The 27,826-nt window shown below is 42.6% G+C and overlaps 1 protein-coding gene across 9 annotated transcripts in view; it reads right to left on the bottom strand.

Moving 5' to 3' along the window:
- Window positions 1-27,826, bottom strand: part of Ttc3 (tetratricopeptide repeat domain 3) — a 123,758-nt gene that overhangs the window by 20,036 nt on the left and 75,896 nt on the right. For 8 of the 9 annotated variants that reach the window (XM_029556098.1, XM_008853034.3, XM_029556094.1 and 5 more), the window contains 10 exons: window positions 24,648-24,694; window positions 23,605-23,661; window positions 21,686-21,750; window positions 18,963-19,127; window positions 13,821-14,886; window positions 12,596-12,661; window positions 9,469-9,618; window positions 4,948-5,087; window positions 3,083-3,151; window positions 443-539 (listed from right to left, as the gene is read on the bottom strand). In XM_029556098.1, coding sequence (XP_029411958.1) covers window positions 443-539; window positions 3,083-3,151; window positions 4,948-5,087; window positions 9,469-9,618; window positions 12,596-12,661; window positions 13,821-14,886; window positions 18,963-19,127; window positions 21,686-21,750; window positions 23,605-23,661; window positions 24,648-24,694 — 1,922 coding nt within the window. The remainder of the gene's footprint in view (window positions 1-442; window positions 540-3,082; window positions 3,152-4,947; window positions 5,088-9,468; window positions 9,619-12,595; window positions 12,662-13,820; window positions 14,887-18,962; window positions 19,128-21,685; window positions 21,751-23,604; window positions 23,662-24,647; window positions 24,695-27,826) is intronic. The other variant, XM_017803167.2, reaches the window with a different exon arrangement.

The raw sequence follows: 27,826 nt of genomic DNA, 5'->3' as shown, positions 1-27,826 counted from the left end.
GGCGCGGAGGCTGGACAGCCCGCCAGTGGCTAGCCAGCAGGACCAGAACCATGGCAGGAGAGTGCATGCACACCTAACCCCGGGCCACATCCAGAGTGAGTGCGCCCGGGAGCCCAGGCGCGCTCCCCACATCTCTTGCGGCCAGACTCACGCCGGGACTAGCCAGGTGTGGCGGAGACCCCAGGGTGCCCTCACACACCACGCCGGGGGTCTAGCGACCTGCCCCATACATCACACCAAACCAAAGCACTCACAGAAGTTTAAAAAAACAAAAAGGCCTAGACCAAGAGAGAAAATAATTATTTTATGGTGAAACAGACTGTGGTTGACAGAATGTTCCTTAACCTCTCACCTTCTAGGAGTAGCGCGACATGAATGAAAAGAACAGAAAAACAAATGTCCCTCCACCACATCTGCCACTCACCAACTGCCTTGGACTCACCTCCGCAGCCACAGCTCTCTGATGGCTCTCTTCAAAGTGCTCCTTCCCTTTCTGTAGACACTCTTCTGTTTGCACGTTCTCATCAGTGCGTGTGCTACTGCAAATGTGAAAAAGGAAAACCTGAGACCAACCCAGCCAGCCAGCAAAGGCTTCAAATACCAGGTCAGCTCTGACATCTTTTCACGTTTTCTAGAACTTCCTGCCTCATGTGTTATCATACAACAGAGACTTGTGTGCTCTTTACACTTCACAAGTGAGCAAAGGAAGATGAGAAATTAAAAGCAAGAATCTGGGACAAATGCTGAGGACATGTGAGGACACTGGGCCAGTCCACGGGCTTCATTTTTATTTTATGTGTATGGTGTACTGCCTGTATGTGTGTAAGTATACCCATGTCGTGCAATACCCACAGAGGTCAGAAGAGGGTGTTGGATCCCTTGGAACTGGAGTTACAGATGGTTGTTAGCCACCATGTGGGTGTTGGGAATCGAATCTGGGTCCTCTGCAAAGGCAGCCCATGCTTTTAACTGCTGAGTCATCTCTCCAGCCCCCATGTGCATATATGTTTAATAAGCAAGTTCTGTGTAGTGTAAAACATCCTCCAGTGTGTTTTCTTAAGGAGCTACCCTCTTGTTTCTGTTTGAGACATGGTCTCTCACCAGCTTGGAACTTGCCAAGTAGGCTGGACTGGCTTGCCGGTGAGCCCTGGGGATCTGCTTATCTCTGCCTTCCCGACAATATGTTGTGAGAGTTCGGGTACAGGGAGGCAAAGGTCAACCTTGGGTGTGGTTCCTCAGGAGTTATTTACTCTAATTTTTTGAGACAGTCTCTCACTGGGACCTACATCTGACCAATTAGTCAGTCTGTCTCTCTCTCCACAGCCCCAGGATTATAGGTACAAACCAACACACGCAGCTTTTCACATGGATATTGGAGACTGAACTCAGGGCCTCATGTGTGCAGGACAAGCTTCCTGACTGAGCCATCCCCTAGTCCCGGTACACTGGGGTTATGGGGTAACTGGATAAACTTTATCAAACACCCTTTGTCTTTTGACCTGGAAACTCTACTTTGAAATATGAGAAGAAAAAGGTGACATACAAAATTGTTTATGGCCACATTTTTTTTTAAATTAATTTTTTTAATGTTGTTTGGTTTTGAGAAAGGTTCTTACTGTATAGTCCTGACTGGCCTTGAACTCACAGAGATCTGTCTGCCTCTGCCTCCAGAGTTCTGGAATTAAAGGCGTGCGCCACCATGCCCGGCTCTAAATCTAGGAGCTTTTATACTGACAATGGGAAATAAAAGCAGAAACTTTGTAAAATGAAAATAATTTAAAGAAAGAATATCCACATATTGAAGCCTTGGTTTTAAAATGAAATGAAATAAAAACTAGAGATACAATTACCTAAGAGAAACAGATAAGAAATAATACACTTAGAAGTCTAGTCTAACTGTGCCTCTGGCAGTAAATGTTATGCTATTAAAAATGGGATCTGTGGGACTGGAGAGATGGCTCAGTAGTTGAGAGCACTGGTTACTTTTGCAGAAGACCCAGATTCAATTCCCAGCACCCACATGGTGGCTAACAACTCCAGTTCCAGGGGATCCAATGCCCTCCTCTGTCCTCTGTAGGCATTGTATGACACAGGTGCACTTACATACATGCAGGCAATATACTCATACACATAAAATGAAAATAATAAATAAAATATTTTTAAAAAAGAATCTGTGACAGCACCAGTCATGCATATTTGGCTATGTTTACAGTACCACACGTGAGTTCCCTCCCATTGAACAGGATTTAATTCCAAATAGATGACTGGAAGGGTCATAGGCCCTAGAGAAAAACCACTCTGCCACATCCCTAGACTAATCCTTGACAGGATCTCCCAGTAGCCCCAGCTGGCCTTGAACTCACAGAGATCTGCCTGCCTCTGCCTCCTAAGTGCTGGGATTAAAGGTGTCTGCCACCATGCCTGGCTGAACAGGCTTCTTACAACAGAGGGACACTATTACAGTTACAGAAGTGGTCAAACATACAGAGCGTCTCTGAGATGCTTAACCTTGAGTGACACATCTTCAATGCAACCTCTGCACATAGAACAAGAGACTGCAGCAGAGCCGTTTCCCTGAACAGGAACAGGACACCTACTTCAAGTTTCTGCTCCCAAGGCCCAAGGATCATTGTGGAAGACGAGATAGAAAGATTGTGAGAGCCAGAGAGGGATGGCCACGGGAGAGTCCAGACAGCTGGTCAGTTACTCATATGAACTCTCAGCAATGGTGACGGCATGCACAAGTCCTACAGAAGCTCAAATCAGACAAATACCAGCACAGACATGCGGAAGGAAGAAATTTCAACCCAATCTGAAAATATGAGTAACTGATGACTGCTCTTCATAGGGCTGGGACTCTTGGTGGGCCTGGTGGATGGACCCACACTGAAGGACATTTGGGGACACAAATCAGACTCTACAGGCTGTATTGTATATATGAGAGTATATTAAATTGGGTGGGGGGGGGCAGTGAGAGGAAGTATGGTGAGGGGACCTAAATGCTATCAAACTATGCTGTATGAAAATCGCAAAAATTCAGTTAAAACGATATTAAAAATAAAACAATTAAAACTTGACTTGCCTGACTCCAAGGGACTGATCTGGGTGCAATTCAGCTTCCTTACTCACGCCATCATTTTTCTGGGTAGACCTATAAAAGCAAAGTCACGAAAGCTTAACTGATTTCTCCCCCCTTTTTTTCACCACAACTCTACACAGCAAATTGTACCCACATGCATTAAAAGCCCCCTTGGAATTTTATTACTAGGGTTTCAGGCCCCAGACTGTCCCAGCCTTACTTTACCCATGTTTTACGGCTTAGAGTAGGTTTTACTTATTGTTTCCATAAATATGTTTAACTAGTGAAACCACTCTGTGAAGTAAGAATGACACAGTAATCCCGTGGTGTCACGTGTGTGGATTCCCAGCTACTCAGAAGCCTGGGGCAGGGAAATACCAAGCTTGAGGCCAGCTTGGGTTATACCTAGTAAGATGAGACCTTGTCTCTAAATTCACAAACAAATCAGCCAGCCGGCCATGGCCTATGAGTAGAAGTATGGAAATTCTAGAGCAATGGTTTCTATGCCCTGTTCTTCTAAGAGCCTAAATCTGCCCAAACATCTTGTTGGCAAAACTTGTAACAGAAAGCTGTTTCATCCCACAGCACAGCACATGGCAGGAAACACAAGTCCTCTTGAAGCTGAGTTTGTAACAGGATCTTCATGCCCTTGAGCCCTGAGACCTGCTTAAGCAACAACTCATGGCAGAAGCCACGCTAGACAGCTCAGGGCCTGAACCGTCAGCAGGCCCATCAGCTTTCATGTCTGAGAGGGCTGGCTGCCACGCTAGAGTCTACGTGGAAAGATAACAGGAAGCCTGATGGAGAGGCTCCAACGAAAGGGGTAGACCTTGGCACTCTCGAGGAAGGAGGCCAAGTCATCCCACTGGAGCCCAGGTGCCGCCAACTCCCAGTGGAACACACTGACATGGAGCTGCTGCCAAGAGCAGCAGAGGCCTGGCTCAGCTGAGCTCTCAGTGCAGACTGCAGGACCACACACAAATACAGGAGCTGCTAAGCAGTTAGCCTGATGTCTTCTTACATAGCAGGAAGCAAACCGAGGGGCCGTGTCACTGTTCAGAGCAGCAGGAGGGTGGCAGTGGGTCAGAGGAGCTTAAACCACACTTGGCCCCTGTTCTGGTCTGCTTTACACAAACATTATGACCGAAAGCAAGTTAGGGCTGGAGGATTTATTTCACCTCCTTCCTCCAGGTTGTTCCACGACTGAGGGGAGTCAGGACAGGAACAAGTAGGAGCAGAGGCAGGCACCATGACGGAAGGCTGCTTACTGGCTGGCTCTCTGGTCAGGCTGAGCTAGCTTTCTTATAGCCCAGGCCTACCTGCACAGGGATAGTGCTGCCCACAGTGGGCTGGGCCCTTTCACATCAATGAACAATCAAGACAAATCCTCACAGACCAATCTCATCTGGGTAAAATCCCAATTGAGACTCCTTCAGATGACTCAGGGCTTTGTCAAGTTGACAGCTCAAGCTAGCTAGGACAGCCCTCTGACAATGAGGGCCGGTACATTAGCAAACCCTGCACATTGTAAGACCAAACGTTAATTATTTGAAGATTCAGGATAAAAGTAAGCATAATCATCACAGAATCTAGACTTAGCCCTTCATTCATCAGTAAGGCAGAGGAAGAAAGTAATGTTCACAGTGATGCTCGGCCCCCAGAGAGGCTGGCCCCACGGATTCTCGGTTTCGTCTGAAAACATGCTGGTTCAGACAGTTTAAAGAATCATTCAATGGATGCTTTCGAAAAGGCAGACAGGCACTGGGAAGTGTCTAGTTTTTAATTTTTTATTTGGAATGCAGTATGAAGAACAGGAGCAGCAGCAGAAACGCCCGGGTCTAAGAACACCGCCTTCAGCTGTTACTTACATTTCACCGGCATTTAGAGCCTTTTTCATTTTTTTCTTCAGCGTTTTCAGTCTTTCTTGGATTTCTTTTTTCTCTTGTTGCCACTTTTTAATTTCTCTGTCCAAATCTTGGAGGAACCAATCTAATTCTGTCTTTGAGATCTAAAAACATTTAATAATGTGTTTAACATTGAATGTCAATACTCACTTGTGGGAGAAAAGAAAAGCTGAAAGACTAGAATTGTGACAGTATCTTGGCTTATACAACACAGGTATGAGCTGGGACCCTGTGGCAGGCTAAGTCACCACTTCCAACTCTGGGACACAGCCACACAACACAGCCACGTCCTAACCAAGTGCTCCTGACCACAGGAAGATGCTCTCAAGAACCGCTTCTGTGTGCCCACAAGGATTCGAACTTTACTCTCCAGCCAACGTGAGTCCCTAATCTAGAAGTAATCCACGCGAGTTTTAGTTGGCAAGTCCAGTGGGTTTTGTCTGCTCTCACAACTGTGATGCCTCTGGCTGCTCATTAAAGGTATTTGGGTGGAACACCTGCCAGAACTTTAGGCAGCAAAAAAAGAGACAGTCTTCTGAGGCAACGCTTGCTCGCCGTCCCCTGGAGGCCAGCGCCACTCCCCGTCCCCTGGAGGCCAGCGCCACTCCCCGCCTGTCTTGTCAGCGCCCTTACAAAGTTGCTGCTTTTTGAAATGTCTGAACTTAAAATCACTTGAAAAGTTTTAAATATTTGCAAAGTATCATCCATTCAGTGGAAGCAAGGTATCTGAAAATACTACTCACTTACAGGCAGAAAGCTGTTTTAATACTTCTAGTAATTCAAAACTGCATCAGAGAACCCAAGCACTATTTAAAATATTTTCTTTATTATGTCCACAGAGGTCAGAAGAGGGTGTCAGATCCCCTAGAACTGGAGTTACAGATGGTTGTTACACACCATGTGGGTGCTGGGAATCGAATCCAGGTCCTCTGCAACAGCAGCCAGTGCTTTTAACCACTGAGCCATCTCTCCAGCCCCCCAAACGCCATTTGAAACAGATAACTAAGAACAGTACGCCAAATAGTCTCAAGTCTGAAATTCTACTATCAGCAATGGCTGCTTAATGAAATCCTGAGCTCATATTTGCTCTAAGGAGACTTAATTTCTTTTCTTTTTTCTTGTTTTTTTTTTTTTTTTTTTTATGTCTTTTTGAGACAGAGTCTCCCTGTAGCCCCAGCTAGCCTGGAACTTACTACTGTAGACCAGCTGGCCTTGAACTCATAGAGATCCATCTGCCTGTGCCTCCCCAGTGCTGGGATCAAAGGCGTGCGCCACCACGCCTGGCTGAGACTTTAATTTCTTTAATTTCTTACTTCTTATAAAGGTCCCTGATCCTAAACTCACTGCTTAGGCTCAGCACATGCCAAGGTTACTAAGAACTAGGCTACAGCTACAGAAATATAGGCTTTCTCCCTCAGAAAGAGGAATGTACCCTAAAGTAAATCTACACAGAATCAGTAGGAAGTAATGATCCTCAAGTCAGTGTAAGGACTGAGGCCCTTTCGCCCTCTTTAGCCTTAGACACCAAGGTTCTCAATGTTCCTGGGAGGCAGATGTGCTAACCAGCCAAGTTCCTTTACAGCTTCTGAGTACTACTTCAGGGAAGGGATGATTTGGCTGTGAAACACACGGGCTATCTACTCCAAAGTGACAGATATTGCAACAGTTCTGTGCTGCTCCCCTTAGGCTGCGGATGAGTCTGTCCACATTTTTCTTGCTAAAATCTTGCAGATTCCAAATCTGCCAAGTCATTACTGTGACTGAGACCATCTCACACTCACTACATTTGTAAAGTCCTGTGTTCTACCTGGTTCAGTTCTAGTCACAGGATCAAAGTCCATTTACTTGCACTGCCACTGGCTGCCAAGCCAACTCTGTTTTTACTCTGAGTCAATGATCTCAGCTCGGATCCAGCTCTTTGAAAGGAAGATTATGTACAGCCACAAGGTTGTGCTGGGGCATGAGAACCTACTTGGCAAAAAGTAACTCAGGGATATCAGGTGACAAAAGGAACGAAGAATTAGAATTATGTTCCTGTGCGCACGCACGCACGCGTGCACACACACACCAAGCTCAGCCAGTGAAAATACGCACGTGTGCATGTGCACACACACACCAAGCTCAGCCAGTGAAAATACGCATGTGTGCGTGTGCACACACACACCAAGCTCAGCCAGTGAAAATACTCTACGTGAATTCATGTACTGTTCATACTAACCACCCGTTAATGACACAGCTGCCTCATAATTAATAAAGAAATGATGTTAACTCCCACCTACTCTTGTGTAGACACCAATCAAAGAAACTCAGATGAGCTACTACCCTGAGAGCAGAGGAGGTACACAGTTCACACTGTAAGTCTGTAATGTGAGGGACTTTAGTTTCTCTTTTAAAAACTGGACTTAGATGCTGCTGAGTACACCCACATGACACCAGATCCAAAGCCATACAGAAATAGGGAAAAAAGCCAAAGAGGAGACTGGTGTGGTGGTACATGCCTAAAATCCCAACATTCAGCAGGCAAAGACAGGAGATCTAAGACTCAAGGCCAGCCGGGGCTACATAATGAGTTTGAGTCTAGCTTGGGTTACCTAGTGAGACCCTTTCTTAAAAAAAGGGTCTTAAAAAACCGAATCTTGCTGGGCGTGGTGGCACATGCCTTTGATCCTATCACTTCGGAGGCAGAGGCAGGTGGAGCTCTGTGAGTTCGAGGCCAGCCTGGTCTACATAGTGAGTTCCAGGACAGCTGGGGCTACAGGGAGACCCTGTCTCAAAAAGACCAAAAAAAAAAGAATCTTGAAGCGTGAGAGACCGAGAGCTCCAGTCAGGGCTGCTGTTTGGTCACAGTCCTCTTAGGCACTCTGTCCCCAGAGTGGAAGTCACATGTACAAAAAATAGGCTTGATGGACCGTGCCCAGTCCAACCACCAGTTTGCAAAGCTGGAAGAGTCTCTGCCATAAATAAACTCCATTCACCAAATGCCCACATGAAGTGAGTATGTGCCTGCGTTTGCCTCACATAGGAAGGCAAATGAATACACAGTTTGCGTCTTCCTGAGGCAATACAAAGTTTACATCAACATTATCGTTTGTTAAATCTCCCAAGTAGTTTATTGAAACTCATTTTAATGTGTCATATGCTAAGCAGGGTTTAATTTTTATTCTTTTATTATTTTATTTTTTCCCACCAGGCAACCGAGCAACAGGCCTAACTCTTCTCATCCTTTGAATCTCCCCAGTCCCATCCTGAGAGTGTGTACGAGGTCCTAGGGAGTGTTACCATAGTTACTTTTACAAACTATCCCTCTTCTTCTGGGGATACTCCAACCTCAATAAATGAACTTATTGGTTAAGGTCACACCAGGCTCACTTCCTTTTTAGTGTATTATTCCAGCTGATGGTTTAGACGTCTCAAATTATTCGCTTCTTAAATGGTAATTAGTGTCTTTGTAACCTTTCTGAATAAAAACAGTAGTTTCTTTAAAAAAGAACAGAGCTAGAGAGAGGGCTCAGGTTAAGAGCACTGGCTGTGCTTGCAGAGGACCCAGCTTGGTTCCCAGCACCTACATGGTGGCTAACAACCATCCATAATAAAATAAAAATAAAGTATTAAATATGAAAAGCAACATCATTCCCTCACAGCCCCACTAATGTAACCTGGCATTGCTCCTAACTAACAGAATTCAAGGTAGGTTAGATTCAAAGCAGATATTCTTACTTTGGAAGCAAGTTTCTGTTTTTGGGTTTTGGTTTTTTTTTTGGTCTTTTTGAGACAGGGTCTCCCTGTAGCCCCAGCTTTCCTGGAACTCACTATGTAGACCAGGCTGGCCTTGAACTCACAGAGATCCGCCTGCCTCTGCCTCCTGAGTGCTGGGATTAAAGGTGTGCACCACCACGGCCGGCTGGAAGCAAGTTTTAATAGCCAAAGGCTCCACGTGTTATTTCCCTTAGGAAGATGGTGATGGTGGGAACAGTAGTGGCAATCAGCAGTCACCGCACCCTAACCGCACAGCAGGGAGCGTGAAGTCCAAGCGCTGAAGTAAACCCACGGAACGGCAAGTATCCCACAAACTTTCCAGCTCAGCAACTAAAACTTAGCAGTAACCCAGGTGACCAAATGCTCAGAACAGAGCCGAGCCTGGATCTGGGCCCTGACAGTCTGCTTCCAAGGCTCACACGTGGGACCTACGATGTGACACTGCCTCAACTCAGACAGGAATTTAACTTGGAGCTCAACATAGCAGACTGAATTACAGATACATGGAGCCCCAGATTTATAGTCCTCTTTTCAAAGGGATTTTTAGAGGTTCCACAGTACTGCAGAAATACTGATAGTGAACATGTAGAGAAACTTCAAAGACGCTATTTTGAGAAGAATTCTTTGTTTAGCCAACAGCATAGTTTAACTCTTTGCGGCTCACAGCACAGCTGTACTCATAGCTCCTAATGCTGCCATATGCGCTTAGGAGGGTTTTGGACAGGTCACCTTGCTTTCTTCCATGTTCCTCTTCAACTTTTCTTCCAGGTCCCTGGTTTCATCTGAGCTCTGGAGTTTAATCTGCTTGTAATTCTCCCACGCTTCCTTAAGCTGCTCTTGTAACAGCTGGTGCTCCTTCTCCATCTGTGACATGTCCCCCTAAAGGAAATTATCAAAGTGCTGATTACAAGTTGTCTAAAATTTGTGATCTTGTTTTGAACTGTCAAGAAATGATATTAATAATTCAGAAATTAGGAACCTCTAAATATTGTTCAGCAAAGTTGGCTTAAAAAATCAATTACTACTGAAATTCATAATAAAAACAGTCAATCTGTACTGTAAATAGTTCTGAAAAATTTGATTTCTGAGAGCTTAATAATAGACTGAAGTCTGACTGGAAGTTATTTTCTATAATTAACATCAAGAGTATTTGATAGGTTTTAAAAGTTGTATATAAACTTTTTTTTTTTTTCCTCTTTTTGAGACAGGGTCTCCCTGCAGTCCTACCTGCTCTGGAACTCACTATGTAGATCAGGTTGACCTTGAACTCAGAGATGTGCCTCCCGAGTGCTGGGACTAAAGGCATGTGCCACCACGCCCAGCACATAAACATATTTGAAACACAAGTAGAACATACTAGTACTTGTCTTAGTCTTTAGTGTTTCAAATGGAAAGTCGCTGGTTATTTTTAAAAGACAAATTAAATTGTTACCAATGAACTGGCTTTAGCTATCCACCTTGTACCAGCTTAAAACAGAAACACCCTCTCCCCAGAAGTCACACTAAATAGGGAATGCTGACACACAGAAAATATCACTTTATGGAACGCTTCTTAAAACCCTCTCATTCCACCAGGACTGTTGGCAATCACATACTTGTGTCTCACTAAAGTATCTGCTCCACACTGGAAACTTCTCCCAGGTGCAGAGGACTGCCCTCCCGTGGCAGTCACAATGCAGAAATTGAATCCAACAGCACAAACCTGGGCCATCTTTACTTCTCCTGTGACCCCCCTTCCAGCACCTGAGCACCTCCCAAGTGAAAAAGGAGGAAAGCAGCCTGGAGCGGCGCTGCCATCACGTGAGAGGCAGATGGAAAAGGACCGCTGTGAGACCGAGGTTCATGCCCAGGAATAAGCAAAAATGATGCTCTAAGTTTACTAACCCTCCATCATGCCAACAGAAGCATGGTCGTGTCTTTTAAGGAGGATTGATTAACTATATGTAAATGTTCAAATTATTAGCCTGAGGGAGATGCATGCAGAAGATTTTCACTTTCCTCTTCATTTTTAGTAATGTTTATTAAAAGAATTTAAAAGCTCTCTATTATAATTGACTAAATCTACAAGTTGTTTTTTAACTGCTTCATTGTTAAATAATATAGCATGATATTTCAATAAATGATATAATTTCATTCACTAGTGATCAATGTTTAAATTGCATTTAATTTTTGCTGTTATACCTACAAACAGTATTTAAATATCCCTGCTTGCTGGTCTCTACACACAGTGTGAGTGCGGATAAATTCCACTCCTTCCCCAGAAAGCTGCACTCCACCTCTCTCAATAGCATATAAATGACTGATTTTCTTATCTCAGGTGGAGCTGGTTTGTTTTTTTTTTTTTTCTGCATTCCTACATCTCCTTTATTGTGGACTATGGATTCACTTCCATTCCCATTTCCATGAAAGGTTGCCAATCTTGTTCTTATTTATTTACAAAACCTGTATGTGTTAAGAATACTATTTTCCAGGCCATACATAATGGCGCATGCCTTAATCCCAGAACGCAAGAGGCAGATCTCTATGAATTTGAGGCTAGCCTGATCTACATAGTGAGTTCTAGGTCAGTTAGGGCTACACAGTGAGAGAGACCCTGTTTCAAGAAAAAACAAAAACAAGCAAACAAAAAAAAATTCTACTTTTCTACTGTACAATGCTGCCAGGTAATTAAAAAAGGGAAATAAACCAATCTTTGTATTATCTTTGCATTACATGCTATTCAAGTACATGGAATACATCTTCATTTAGGTCTTAACAGCATTTTGATATCTTATGGAATACTTTTTCCTAATATGCTAATAGGTTGTTGTTAGTATATGGAAGAGTATTTATTTTGAATATAATCACCTAGTTTGGATTTTGTGGTATAATCCTTTTAAAAAGTTTTTAATAGTTATTTTATGTGTATGAGTATTTTCCCTGCATATATGTAAGTGTACAATATGCATGCAATGCCCATGGAGGCCACAGGAGAGCACTGGATCCCTTTGAACAGGAGTTATGGCTGAACCCAGGTCCTCTGCAAGAACAGCCAGTGCTCTTAATCCTTGAGCCATCTCTCCAGCCCCTGGTACATTATCTTTTTATTTTGTTTTTGTTTTTTTTTGAGACAGGGTCTCCCTGTAGCCCCAGCTGGCCTGGAACTTGCTATATAGACCAGCCTGGGCTTGAACTCAAAGAGCTCCACCTGCCTCTGCCTCCCAAGTGCTGGGATGAAAGGCGTGCGCCACCATGCCAGGCCTATTTTACCTCTTTCTCACAACTAATTTTTTCAGTTAATTATTCCAGGGTAATAATAATTATGATGATGTTTCACCTTTTAAAAAGATGATGGCTTTTACCTTATGAGAGAGAGCTATTAGTGTGCTGAGAAATCCTTACTCATTCCCATTTTATTAGCGTTTTTGGTTAAAAAAGGGACTTGAATTTTATCCACTACCATTCAGCAACTATATAGTTGTGGCTAAATAACTTTTATGCTATACTAACAAAACTACAGCACATTAATAGATTTAGTATTTTTATTATTCTTAAAGTGCTCATGGTCTTTGTAACTTCTGATGTCATTCATGTAAATAACCTTATTTACAAATTCACACATACTTATTACACCAATTAAAACAAAACCATTATATTTTGAATTAAATGTGTGAGGGGGAGCCTAACCTTTTTCTTTGCCTCCTCTTCTCAAATTTCAGCAAAAAACAAATTTTTGCTCTAACTCAAGAGCTTATAATGATAACTAAAGTTATCATTATAATGTCATATGGAATTAGATGGCTCCAAATAGTTCTAGTTCATCTAGATAAATGAGCAGAAATTAATCTATAAGCACTTTAATATAATTTTAACTCACCTGCTGTGTCTCAAAAGGACCATAGGGCTCAGTATTGACTTCTTGATGTGTTATGTTCCAAGATACCTGTGGGGCAAAGCAAGCACTTAAGACTTAACAATTACTCTAGTAAAAGAAGCCCATCATGCAGTATCATTTTAGAACATGCCCAAAATTTATTCAAAGTTTTTCTTCAACCTGGATTACATTTCACGATAGGTCCATACACTTTTGGAAAAAAGTCGCGATTTAGAACCAACGGAACTGAAAATGACACGGGGCCACCAGCCTTAACGTACTTTTTTCAAAGCTTGCTAGGAAACAAAATTTCAGAAAGGGGCAATTCAGTAAGGACTTTAATGATGTCACATCCCATAAAGGCAACTAACTACAAAATAACCCTGATGGAGCCTCATGCTTGTTAGCAGGGACTCACACCAGTCAGTCATTTCTCTCTACCTAGTTGTCTTTTATATAACTCTCCTGCAGCCCTCAGTTTGGCAGAACCCGAGGGAGAGATGTGTAGCCTAGAATCTTCCTCTCTTTTTAAATTTATTTATTTACTTACACTTCACGATTGGGCTGGAACCCAGGGCCTTGCACATGTACAGGCTCCACCACTGAGCTACATTCTCAGCCCCTCCCTTTTTATTTTCTCCAGGGAGCTGGCCAGCACATGCAGCAAGTGGGCGACACCTCAAGCTGGGGACCTCCTGTTTGGCTCTTGTAACTGCTGCATACGGCAGTGGTGAAGGCATGGCTGCTGCCCACGTCTCCCCAGAGGAGTAGCCACATCCTCCTGTCCTCTCTCCTTGACTGACTATGAAGCGATCAGTCCACTGCTGACTCCTTTACCTTATTTCTCATCAGTGCGGAATTGTAGGGGGAGGATGAGCACTATTTACTCCATCCAAACTTCTTTCTGACGAAAGTAGCTGCCATGGCTCACAAAGGGTTTGTATTTACAAATATTTTCAGGAAAGTTTTTGTAGACACTATGAAGCCAGCTATTTCTAAGGCTTTCAGTAAACATTATGGCAACAACAAACAAAAAAGGCAAATTTAGCTTCAGTATTAAGACCTGTATCAGGCTGTCAAGATGGTTCAGTGGGTAAGAGTGATGGGGCACAAGTCTGATAACGTGAGTTCAATCCCACAGTGGAAGGAGAACCGACTCCTGAGAACTACACTCACCCCAGCCCCGTATTTGTCAGCAGAAACAGACCTCCGTGTCTTTGCAGCTTACCTGCACAGCAACCACCGCTGCGTGAGGGGCCTCTGTTACCGCACTGGTACTTTCTGGGTAAGCTTCACATTTGCTGTTCGAGTTCCCGGCACACCCATCCTCTCTCTCAGGCTCACTCAGGGGTGTATCGGCATCACCCAGGCTGCTCTGGGACTTTGCAGATAGTCCCAAAGAGTCCTCAGGGTTCTGTGTTTCAGAGGCGATCTGGCCACCAGAGTCATTCTCAGCATTCAAACGACCACCCTCCAAATACACAGCAGCTCTGTCATCTGCTCTGTCACTGGCCACAATCGACGGCACAACTGGCATGGATCTCTGCACAGGATATTCAGAAGAAACGCTGGCCAAAGGTGTGTACATGCTGGTGAACTGGGGCACACTTGGTAACATGTTTACGTATGTTTGCCTTGACTGGGTGATGTCAAATCCTTGAAAAGGAAGGTATGCACAGAATCCTGTGACCAACTGTGATTGAGTCCAGTATCCTGGTTTAACATCCTCAGGAACTGGCTTGGGGGAATGAGAGGAAGCTGGTTTGCTGTTTGCATCCTCACAGATTGGTGCAGGAGAATCAGAAGAGGCCAGTTCAGACCTGCTGTCCTCAGAACTGGGAGCAGAAGAGCTGTCAGATTCCAGCAGGGACCTCCCATCTTCAGGAGCTGGCTTTGGAGACTCAGCAGGCTCAGGTGTGGACTTTACATGCTCAGACATTGCTGCTGAAGATGACTCAGACACGAGCTTGGACTTTGCATCTGGTTTAAATTCCCTGGCAGTTGGATTCAGCGGTAGCTTAACTCGTAAATATTCTCCTGTCCTTGAAATCTCCTCAACTTTAGCTTTAATGTTCTTCTTCTTTCTTTTTTTCTTGAGTCGTAAGGCAACTTTTTTCAATGCAATGCAGTTGTCAATCACAACAAAACGAGGACATCCCAGGAGAAAAGACTTTAAACCACCGGCTTTTTCTAGTATCTGTCGAGTTTCTTCAGGGAAAAACTCATATTCTTCAGAGAACATCTTGTTGCTCATATCCAAGGGACCATGTTCTTCCATCAACTGAGAGAAGTAACTTGGGAAAAAAAATATGTTTACACAAGTTACTATAAGAAATTACTTGTGTTTATTTTCCCAAAGCAAAAATATTTCTCTTCTTGCTGATACAAAACCCTCTCAACAAAATATAAGAGGAACCATAAGGCTACCTGAAATTAATGATGTAACAACCTAAAGTTTATCCACCCTTCAGAAAACAATCCTTTCTTTCTTGTCGAAGCAAAAGTAAATTAGGAGATCAAACCTAAAAAAAAAAAAACAAAACAAAAAACCAAAACAAAACAAAACCAAAACCTCAATATGAGATAATTGTTCACCAACCTCAAATAACTCAGGCCCCCAAACTAAAACTTTCTAAAAACCATTCCATTTACATACTGTAAATCCTGCAAAAATTTTTCTGACTAGGAATATGCAGTAATACAGAGAGATTAAAATAAATCACATCTGATTGATAAACTACTGTTTCAAGACCCAGGTGCACAGGAGGGGCTGATCCCTAGCTGACTCTAGTTCTGAACTGGGTTTCCTCATCATGGGTCTATTCCTCTCATTCCTGCACCATGCTCAAGGAGAGAGCTTCGTCCAGTTAAACCTTGTGTTCACTTTATAGCAGTGAATACACAATGCCTGCGAACCACACCAGACATCACCAAGAAAGATTTGTCAAGAGGGAAAGACTCCACTGAGGATTTCATAGTAAATTAATGTTAACAAGGAGAACAACTCGTTTAGAAAGAAGGCTAAAGGCATTATTTCTTTGAAGCAAAGAAAACCTCTAAGCACACACTTCTACGGATAAATGCACACCTAAACCCCTAGTCACGGCAACTGGTATTTGGTTAAAAATCAAGTATCGCCTCTCTTTGTAAGTAATGCAGCCCTGAATATCTGTCACCCAGTATGTACTTGAATGTATTAAATTTTTTTGTAGTTAATTTTTTTTGATCCTTTTGAGACAGGGTCTCCCTGTGGCCCCAGCTGGCTTTGAACTCACAGAGATCCCCCTGCCTTTGCCTTCCAAGTGCTGTGATTAAAGGCATATGCCACCATGCCTGGTTTAATTTATTTTTATTTTATGTGTATGAATGCTTTACCTGAGCGTAAGTGAGGCACACGTGCACAGTGCAATGCCCATGGAGGTATAAGTAAGTCTGTAATTTGATGAGTGTCTTCAGTGTTCGCTGATGGACATGCAGAATGCCAGGGCCTGTGACTATCAGCACAGGGGAAGGGATGGGATGGGAGGTACGTCAAAAAGCATTCTAATCCTACTAGTCCGGGAGGTCCCCTTGGAAAACCCCTGTTTTGTACATGCTTGAGATTCTTCTTTCAGAATGTCATTTATCTGTGATATTCTACAACCCTATAACATCTTAGCTCTTCTGCTATGCTGCAGGAGACAAAACAACTAACTTACCTTCTGCTCTTTCTAGAATCAGCAGTAGCACTTAATTTTACATGATTATTAAATCTTGGCTACCGGCTGTGGTGCACACAACTTTAAACGCAGCACTCGAGAAGCAGAGGCAGGCAGATCTCTATGAGATGAGTCCAGCCCAGTCTAACATGGCAAGACCTAAGCCAGCTGGGGCTACAGAGTGAGACCCTGTCTCAAAAAACAATATTAACCAACTAACCAACCAAGCAACCAACCAATGATGGCTGACCACCACTAAAACGGTGCCAGGAAGAAATAAATGCAGAGGAACTTGGCTGGACTGTGTAAGGCGTAAGCCGTCATCCACAGAAGAAGCCATTAAAAATAAATTAGGCCAGTTCTCATTCTGTTTTAAGGTTAAATACTGAAGTCCAGAAAAGGTTAATTTGTAGCGGTTCCCACGGCATTTCTGACGCTTTGGTATTTTTCTACTCCTTTCATATAAGCAAGTTTTAGTTTTCTTTCATGACCAACGAAAGAAGCCACCATTTTTTTTTCCATTACAGCTTTAACATATTCATTGACACACTCCAGAACAAGCGTACATCTCTTTCACAAGTGGCTGTAAGTTTCTAGGTTCACAGTTGAATTAATACAGTTATATGATATTGAACTCAGTATAAGCCCTGCAAATTTCATGATTTCATTTTTCTTTACTGCTGAGTAAAACCACTGTATCAGTGAACCACGTTTTCATTATCCGCTCGTTAACTGACGGACACGTAGGTTGAAGCTGCCATTCTTAAACAACTGTGTACTTCCTTTGTAAAGCCAGGAATTATGTTTTGAGACGGGTCTTACTTTTTGTTTTTTTATTATTCTAAAATATAAAGATATAAATAAAACATATGACATAAATTCTACCTAAAATAAAGACAATCTTCTCCTCATAAATTTAATTTCTTGTTGAAATTCTTTTTAAAAAAGTTTTATAAAATATTTGTTTTACTTTATGTGTGAGTGTATTGCCTGCATGTGTGTAAGTGCACCTGTGTCATGCAATGCCTGAGGAAGTCAGAAGGCGTTGGCACCCCTGGAGCTGGAGTTACAGATGGTTGTTGGCTGCCATGTGGGTGCTGGGAATTGAACCTGGGTCTGATGCAAGAGTAGCCAGTGCTCTTAACCACTCAGCCATCCATCCAGTCCCTGTAGTAGAAATTCTTTAAGAGAAAAACTAGTGAAAATAATATTCTTTAGAGTTAGCTTTTGGATGCCTGAAGCAAATTATAGCATCAGTCTAATTTTTTTAAAAAACATTTATTATTTTTATTTTATGTGTAAGCATGTATTGCCTGCATGTAGGTAAGTGCACCCGTGACGTGCAATGCCGGCAGAGGTCAGAAGAGGCTGTTGGATCCCCTGGGACTGGAGTTACAGACAGTTGTTAGCTGCCATGTGGGTGCTGGGATTCGAACCTGGGTCTTCTGCAAGAACAGTCAGTGCTCTTAACTGCTGAGCCATCTCTCCAGCCCCATCAGTCTAATTTTGTAACTGTTTCCCAACTGTCATGCAGGGGTTCTCTAAAAATGATTACTTAGCATTTTAATTCAAGAGAAAAAAGTCATGAAAAGGGAGCGAAGACTGTTCAGTTGGACTCACAGAACCACGGGCCCAAGGTAAAAGGGCGACATCAGGCAGTGCGGGTGAGTGACAGGGTTTTCAGGATCGTTACCTTTCCAGTAATTTTCCAGCACAGATTTTAGCTTCTTTCCCTTCCTTTCTTTCTTACTGCTTCACATGTTTTTGGGACAGGCCCCCACTATGTTGACAGGTTTTCCAGGAAGCCACAGAATCCCTGCTTCTGCCAGAATTAAAGCTTAGTCTCTTTTCTTAAAGTTTCACATACTGTATTTATTAATGTGAGGCTCAAAATGGCAGGAGACTTCTTATGCTTGTCTCTTTACTAGGCTGTTTTATTCACATCACTTAACAGTTAAATTTCATACTCATATTTTCAATCCTAAAGCAACTTAATTCAAAAATTACCTAAGGAAAAACTATGCTTCTCTTTCATGACACTGATTTCAAGATGTCAAATTTCAGGGGCTGGAGAGATGGTTCAGTGGCTACTCTTGTAGAGGGCCCGAGTTCTGTTCAGCACTTATTGGCTAATAACCATCTGTAACTCCAGTTCCAGGGGATCCAACACCGTCTTCTGGCCTCCACAGGTACTGCATGCATGTGGTACACTTACATACATACAGGCAAAACTTTCATACAGATAAAAAATATAAATCAAGGCTAGAGAGATGGCTCAGCGGTTAAGAGCACTGACTGCTCTTGCCGAGGACCCGGGTTCAATTCCCAGCACCCACATGGCGGCTACGAACTGGCCTCAACTCCAGTTCCACGGGAATCCGAAGCCCTCCTGACCTCCGTGGCATGGCACGACATGGTACACTCACATACATTTTAGAACTCAGAGTTCTAAAAGCAGAAAGTATCATATGCATTCAAACGGACCAACAGACAGTGATCAAGACTGTAACTGTAGTAATTACTCCACCAATTTGTGGAACAGGCGGCAAAGGGTCTTCCCCAGGGGTTGTGAGCCAGCAGGTGAGTGCATCAGTGAGTGCAGGTGACACAAATGGCTCTGGGCCCTTAGCCGAAGCCTCAATACACAGCCATGGAAATGAGGACGCACTCACTCGTACAGAGTGGAACACTTCTGCTTGGGGTTAATATCCCAAAGCTTCTTATTGCGGACGACATATTCACTGCTGTGCTGGTCATAGAGAGCTTCAAATTCCTCCACATCTTGCCGAAGGTGATCTGGCACTGCAAATGGGCCTGCGGAATCTGAGTTGCGCCTGCTGATTTAAAAAAAAAAAAAAATTGGGAAAAAACTTTTGGGTGAGGCACAGGGAAAGCAACTTGCAGAAACAAGTATTTAATTGACAAGATTCAACTAAAATAAATGAAGTAAAATAGTCTCCGCTTTGTGTCACAAAAGTTTGCCAGAGCATTTAATGCAGAAAAGCTACAATTATAGTCAAGAAATCCTGTGTCTGACTCTCAAAGTAAACACTTTTATTTGCAAAGCGGACCGTATTTTTGAGCTCCATATTTAAAACAAAAACAGTTTCTCATTAATTAAAACTTGTTAAGGAGTTAAGACTTTCATTGTAACCACCATTCATCTACGTTAACGTAAAGCTGAGACAGAAGGCACTGATGAAAGCATGTTTTATTTATTATTTTTATTTTGTGTGTATGTGTGTATTGCCTGCATGCAGGTAAGTGCACCCGTGTCATGGACTGCCCGAGGAGGTCAGAAAAGGCTGTCGGATCCCCTGGGACTAGAGCTATGGACAGTTATTAGCTGCCATGTGGGTGCTGGGATTCGAACCCAGGTCTTCTGCAAGAACAACCAGTGTTCTTAACTGCTGAGCCATCTCTCCAGCCCTGAAATAGTTTTTTAATCAAAAAGAATTTTGGCTTTGCTTTCTTGAGCCAGGATCTTACACTGCGCCCAGACTGGCCTCAGAGTTTCAGCAATTCTGGGATTTCAGGCAGAGCTATCACATGAAGCTTTTAACAAAATCACAGGACTTCGCTGGGTATTTTAAAAGCTGGGCTATTAACACAAGCACTCTGTTGCTTTGGGGAAAGGCGTGTGGGCCACTAAGGCAACGCCTCCGACGCTGGATGGATGTGGGGAAGCACCTCACCTTTCCTTGCTAGTTTTGAGAGGCTTCTTGGTTCTGAGGAGGAAGGATCCTATAATACTGACATGTGGCCATCTTGGCACTGGTGCCTTGGTATGGGAAAAATCGTGTGTTTTCATGTCTCTTCTCCCTTTCTACCACCAACATAGCCTTAACTCCCTTAAAACCAGAGGCCTATTTGGACCTGACCCCATAAAACTGGTTTTGTCCACATGTCAGGCACTCCACAGTGGCTCTGTCTCTGGACTGCAGATTATCAGACTGAGAATGCTACCATTTACATTTCATTCTCAGGATTGTCTCACGAGAAGTTAATATGCTCACTGAGGAGTGTCAATCCTCCGGCTAAACTTCTATTCCAAGCATCAAATAAAGACTTCACTGGTGTGTGTGTTTAAAACAGAGTCTAGTTAGACCAGGCTGGCCTGAAACTCACTATGTAGCCCAATCTGGCGTAAAACTTGATGCAATCTTCCGCCTCAACCTTCTGAGAGCTGGCACTGTAAGTGTATGTCACCACACCCAGTCTACTTTATGGGGAGTTACAAAAGCCTTCTGATTTTGGTAGTCTATCCAAAAAGTTTTAAAGTTATATATTGTTAACAATTGGTCATGACCTCCCTGAAATACAGTGATTGTTCATGCAAAGCATCTTCAATAAATCTGCATATAGTTTGGCTTAGGAAATAAGAGTATAAGATTTAAGGACCCTAAAAAGACGTAATAGTTTGAGCGGCAGTTTCAAAGTCAGAATGCACGGTTTAAACGCTGGATCTGATATCTACCAGCTTTGTGTCTTGGGCAGTCACCTGACTGCACTGTGCCTTAGTTTCCTTATCAATACAGTTTTTGGACATAGTAACAGTAACTATCACCTGTGGTAGAAAAATGGATTAAATGCATTTATATATGAAGAGCCCACAAACAGAACCTGGTACATACATATTAATACATAAAGCTATGCTGTGATCTAAAAGTCTGTGCACCCCATGCCCCTGGCAAATTCTTATGCTGAAACTTAATCACCAATGTGATGGTGTTAAGATGAGGAAGTCTTCTGGAGGCAATCAGGTCACTAGGGCACAGACCTTATGAATGGGACTTGGGCTCTTTTATTAAAAGAAAAGTCTGCAGGGAGCGACTTTTCCCTTCTATTATGTGAGGACACAGTAAGAAGATGCCGTCCACCTATACACCAGAAAGCAGACCATTAAAGACCAGGCACCCTAATGCACTGGCCATTTTGATACTGGACTTCTTAGTGCCAAAAAAGCGAGAAATAAATGCTTGTTGTTTTTAAGTCACTGATTTTATGGCTTTTTTTTTCCTGGTAGCTTAAACAGACCAAGACAGGTTCTTATTATTTTAACTTAAAACAATACTGCCACTTAAAAGAATCCATGAAAATGTCCTCATTCCTGTCTGACAAGCACGTTACCAACTGAGCAGTACTGGATCATATTAAGTGTGCAAGATAATGGGTTTCAGCTCGAACATTTTAATACATGTATATGACATACTTCGGTCACACCTACCGCCTTAAATCATTGTATTTTCTTCTTCCTTTCCTATACCTGTGGCCTTAGTACAGCCTGAATGAATTCTTAGGGACTATGAGCCATGCCATTAACTCAGCCAAGATAGGTTGTCATAATGATCTCATACCATTAGGAAGATAAGTTAAGGAAAAAAACGGTACTTACTTGTGGTCGTCTCCTGAAGCCTCACTATTTGCTGTTACTGACGTTCCAGATCCCACTAACATTGGCTGGTTTAAAAGAAAGAAAAATGACAATGATAGTCTACCCTAAAATTTCATGAAAGAAAAAAATTACCACTGCAATCGATAAATGTTTATATAAATATGCAAGCCAACCACCAATATCAAATTTGTTATTAACAGAATTGAGTAAAGTAAGTTTTAACATCCAGAAATAGGTTGACATTAAAACTTAAGGGAGTTTCCAATGTTCCAAAAATCTTAAATGTCACTACAATTCAACGTAACTAAAATGTCTACATTAAAGATGCAAAGTTTAGTTCTACTGGAACTTTCAAGTTGCTTGCACCCCTTTCCAAGACTCTCTCCTCTCTAGGTCAGTGCTGTGAAGAACTGCAACTTTTACCATGTCCCCTGGGCTTAGAGTTGCTGTCTAATGTGAAAAGAAGGACAGGAACCTATTCAAGAACATCAGGATGACTAGAATTCATCAATTTTGACTGTTCTAGACAAAATATTCTAACAAGTCAGAGGGCCTGTTCTGGCCTCCCTCTGCCATAGGGGCTGAGAACCCAGGGGACTGCCTGAGAGTGGCCAGAGCCTGCCTCCATGTGGTGATAAGAATTATGCAATTTGGGAGTCTTTTAGATAGACCCACTGAAGGGTTACTCCAATTGCTTCACCCTGCATCCCTGTTCAGCATGGAAGAAGCCAGAGCGGTTTATGTCCTGATTCCCTATTGGCAAGTTGGGTAACCTCTTCAGAGGATGATGTGATAAGAATAGGAGGTAGGACTTTGCATAGGCAGTTAGGGTAAAAAGACCCCAAAGAAAAGTAGCCAGTTTCTTGGCTAAAACTCACAATGTCCTTGGGCCTCTTAGCAACATACTCCATTCCAAAGGCCAAAAATGTCAAAAATATTTGGGAACTTTTATCTAATCCTTAAAGGATTTTAGGGTTACCTCTTCAGGGGGGGATGTTAGAGTAGGAAAAAGAAGAAAGAGTACATGAAGTTATCAAAAAAAGGGATGGGGAGATATGGGAGGAGTTGGAGGGGAGGGAGTGGGCATGGATTTGATCCAAACACCTTATAATTATATGCCTGTATGAAATTCTCAATAAATTTTTTTTTTTTTTTGGTATTTTTGAGACAGGGTCTCCCTGTAGCCCCAGCTGCACTGGAAGTCACTATGTAGACCAGGCTGGCCTTGAACTCACAGAGCTCCGCCTGCCTCTGCTTCCCGAGGACTGGGGCCATACCTGGCTCTCAATACATTTTTAAAAAATACATAAAAAATAAAATGTGAAAAAAATATTCAAACAAGGAATTCCAATCAAAGTTTCGGATACTACAAACTAATATATTATACTTTATTATCTGATCATAAAATTCAGTTAACTAATATAAGCATGCACTACCTAACAAGGGTAATGCCATTAGCTTATTTCCTGCAAGTGAGTATGTTTTGTGGTGTGGACATGTGTATCTGTTACTGCAAATTCCTGTGCACATGTGTGTGCATGCATGTAGAAGCCAAAAGTTCACATCGGGGGTCCTTACCTATCACATTCCACCTTATATTTTGAGACAGGATCTCTCACTGATCCTGGAGCTCACCAATTTAGCTAGACTGGCTAGTGGAGAAAGACCTGTCTTTACCTCCCCTGTGCTGGGATTACAGATGTGCACTGCTGCACCTGGCTTTACATTGGTGCTGGGGATCCTCACGTTTATGTAGTAAGCACTTTTCTGATGAGGTGATCTCACCAACCCCTCTTTGAAATCTACAAAGCCATTCTTTACAAAATGCTTCAAAATATTCCAAGAATCGCCTTTTCATTTATGTATCCAAGTAGCCATTTTGGAAAGTTTAGAGAATCACAACAGAAATCATGCCACACCTTTGACTCTTTTGGCTTCTTTTTCTTGCCCTTGTTTTTCACCTTGATAGAACTAAACTAAAAAATGAAGAAGAAAAATCAGTGAGGACTCAAACAGCAGAAGCACAAAGCCCGCCACATTCATATTCATTAGACCTACGCTGCATGCACAGACTCTTAGCCAAAATAATATAGTGGGTACGTCAGCCCAAGTACTACAGGAAAAAGTTTAATGATACCCAACAGTACAGCTGCAATTAAAATGCTCCAATATTTGAACCTCATTTTCAACATGGCTCATGTTATTTTTAAATAATTAATCAGCCTTTCAAGCATACTATGTAATAGAGAAGTTTAAGACACAATTTCAAGTATAGATGACTTCATTCTGAATACTGGTAAGAAAGCATTTTTTTTCTTTGAAAACAGCTACAATGCTGTTCTTTTCACTATCTAATCAGGTTCTTCAACCTAAGATTCAAGGGCTCTACAATCCACTGAGGAAGACAACTTTGGAGCTAGTCTTAATTTAAACTCAATAGAGAGCTACTGGAAACAAAGTCTCCTGGGGTTCCTTCTAGAGCAAAGCATTTTAATTTTTCCTAATTAAAGAACCCTTCCTTTCTTCTTTCTAAAATTAATATCTATTAGTTATAAAACCTTATGAAGATTATCTATGCCTCAGAGTTTGCTGGTTACCAATCCAACTCCATGAGGAACACTGGCAGTAGCTTGCTCTAGGCCAGGTCTCACTGCTGGCCTTGAATTCACTATGCAGCCGAGGATGAACTTTAACATCTGACTGTCCTGCTTTTGCTTCCTGAGTGCTGGAATTACGGCCTATGCCACCACACCAAGTTTATGCAGTGCTGGGGATGTAATCCCGGGGCTTGGCATATGCTAGGCACCTCTCCACCAACTGAGCCGAATCTCCCTCCTGAAAGAAGGCTTTTGTGTGGGTCTGGAATGCTATCTGTGAAGCAAGAACACTGGTCTGGCTCTTCCTCTCCTCCTCTGCCTAATAAAAATTAGGAACTAAGACCTAAAGTGGTCACAGAGCTTACCGGCACCTCATCACTGTCCTGTTTCCTTAATATGGTACATCGGCTATCTGTAGGAAGAACAGAGGGGTCTGTGAGGCAACCCAATTATTTGAGTTTTCGTGTCATATACTAAAAGCCTTAAAACCATCCTTGAGACTGACAGCGCAGCCTGTGCTCACCTCTTCACGTGGCTTTGATACAGTAGGTTTAAAAAACAAGGCAAAAGAACTGCCTAAATGGGAGATCAACTACAGAGAAGCTCACAACTTCAATCCAACTCAGTATAATCTGAGTGTCTTCTAGGTGCCATTTATGCCATGAGGTGAGAATACAGAGATGCCCAGAACCACTGAGCTTATGTTCTGCTGTCCAAAAGAGAAATACCTACAACCCAGTGTTATAGGGGTCACAATGACAGACACCACCAGTAATGCTGAAGGAGTGATACAGTCTTTGGGAAGAAGCCTAAAGGAGGATGAGGGAGGGCTCTGAAGAGGATAAGACATGTGATGAACAGGCCAAGGAGATGATGGCTGGAGAAACAGTATAGGCCATGTCAAGTGGCAGGAAATCAAAGAAAAGGTCTGGGCAGCCAAGGCCAGGTACGCAGAAGGCAGAGAGAGTGACACTAAGTACAGAATGATAGGACCACAATGTGGAGGCAAAATTAAGGAAGTGTTTCCCACACAGAAGAGTTACTGTGCTCTACAAGAGCCACTAGAGGCAATACAGTAAGATCAGAAATATAAAGGCCAGTTTCAGGGCTACTGTGACAATCGACATGTAAAGATAACTAAGGTTTCAGCCTAGGGAACTGCCATAGACAGGAGACATCAAAGATAAAACCTATTTGGATTGGTGACAAAGTAATTATAACAAGTATCAAGAAAAAGAAGTCAAAACTAGTTCCGATGTTTCTTACTTAAAAATTAGATATAACCTTTGTATCTCTGGGCAGCCCAGACCCCCAACTTCCTGGGGCCAACACCATTCCTGGGTAAGTCTGGCAGCACTCACTGTGCCTTGACTCCCCCAGCCTCATTCACCCTCCCAGCTCCCCCACCCCACCTCTCCTCCTAGTGGGGGCACTGGCACATTTCTTGTCTTGGCACCTCAGACACCGGGGTTGACCTCTTGGCCCAGACTCCCCACTGCTTCCTGATCCTTTGCATCCAGACCAACCCAATTTCTCCCTCTAGTCCTTGGGAGCTCTCGGGGCCTCTTCCCATCCCCACCTCCCTTCGCATCTCTGGGCAGCCCAGCCCCACAGCTTCCTGGGGCCAGCAGCTTTCCTGGAGGGATCCATTCCTTAGCAGAAAGCCTGAGAACATCTGATCCTCATCAGACTTGGGCCTCTGTGGGAACTCCTGAGCAGGAAGACGAAATCAATTTGGCCCCTCCAATATAAATTTAAAAGAGAGAACCCGAAGCCTAGACCAACCAGCTTTTCATGCCCAACAAGTAAACCACAAAGGCACATAAAGTTTACAAAAAGAAGCAGACCTAAACTCGACATAGGAAGACTTGAGACTCACAAAAGAATCAGAAACTACAAAAGAAATCCACATGTCAAAAGTCACAGAGATACAACCAACCCCCCCCCAAAAAAACTACAGACCCATATCCTTCATGAACATGTAAAAATTCTCAACAAAATACTTGCAAACCACATACAGACACACATCAAAAAGATCATCCACCATGATCAAGTCAGCTTTATCCCAGAGATGCAGGGATGGTTCAATATATACATAAGTCAATAAACATCATTAATCATATAAATGGACTCAAAGACAAGAACCAGATGGTCACCTCAATAGATGCAGAGAAGGCCTCTGACAAAATTCAACATGCATTTATGTTCAAAGTCCTAGAGGGAACTGGACTGGAAGAACATACCTCAACATAATTGAAGCCATGTATAACAAACCCACAGCCAACATCATTCTAAACGGAGAAAAACTGGAAGCATTCCCATTAAAATCAGGAACCAGACAAGGCTGTCCACTATCTCCACTCCTTTTTTATATAGTGCTTGATATTCTTGCAAGAGCAGTAAGACAAGAGAAGGAAATTAAAGGCATGATAATTGGAAAAGAGATCAAATGATCCCTTTTTGCAGACGATATATTATATCTAAGAGATGTCAAAAAATTCCACCAGAAAACTCCTAGACATGATCAACACTTTCAGTAAAGCGGCACGCTACAAAATTAATTTACTAAAATCAGCCTACAAAAGTCTGTAGCCTTTCTATACACCAATAACAAGCAATCAGAGAAAGTGCACATGGAAACACTCCCTTTCACAATAGCTACAAAAAATAAAAATAAAATATCTCAGAGGAAACCTGCCCAAAAGACATTAAAGAGCTCTACAATGGAAATTTTAAATCTTTAAAGAAAGAAACTGAGGAAGACACCAGGAGATGGAAGGACCTCCCATGCTCGTGGATTGGAAGAATTAATATTGTGAAAATGACCATCCTACCAAAAGTCATTTATAGATTCAATGCAATGCCAATCAAAATCCCAATGACGTTCTTTAGAGAATTGGAAAAAGCCATCCTCAGATTCATATGGAAGCACAGAAGACCTTGAATAGCCAAAGCAACCTTGAACATTAAGAGCAATGCTGGGGGGGAATTACTATACCAGATATTAAACTGTATTACAGAGCTATAATCATAAAAACAATATGGTACTGGCAGAAAAATAGACCCATAAATCAATGAAACAAAACTGAAGACCCATATATGAATACATGCATTTCAGCCACCTGATATTTGACAAAGGGGCCAAGAACATTCACTGGAGGAAAGACAGCATGGTCAGCAAATGGTGCTGGCAAAACTGGATCTCCACCTGTAGAAAAATGAAACTAAACCTCTATCTTTCACCTTGCACAAAAGTCAACAGTTACAAAATTAATCTACAAAAGTCAGTAGCCTTTCTATATACCACCAAATGGATCAAAGACTTTAATGTGAAGCTTGAAACACTGAAAATGTTAGAAGAAAACATTGGCAATTACCTCCAAGATACAGGTGCAGGAAAGGATTTTCCAAACTGGACATCAATTGCTCAGGAAACAAGGTCAAGAATCAACAAATGGAACCTCATTTAACTAAAAAGCTTCTGTACATCAAAAGAAGCACCCAAGGAAATGAAGAGAAATCCCACAGAGTGGGAGAAAATTTT

This window comes from Nannospalax galili, unplaced genomic scaffold, assembly GCF_000622305.1.
Source record: "Nannospalax galili isolate Female #2095 unplaced genomic scaffold, S.galili_v1.0 scaffold447, whole genome shotgun sequence".
In the NCBI taxonomy this organism is placed as follows: Eukaryota; Metazoa; Chordata; class Mammalia; order Rodentia; family Spalacidae; genus Nannospalax; species Nannospalax galili.
Note: the sequence above shows the minus strand (reverse complement) of the source record. Positions and strands in the feature narration are given on the sequence as shown.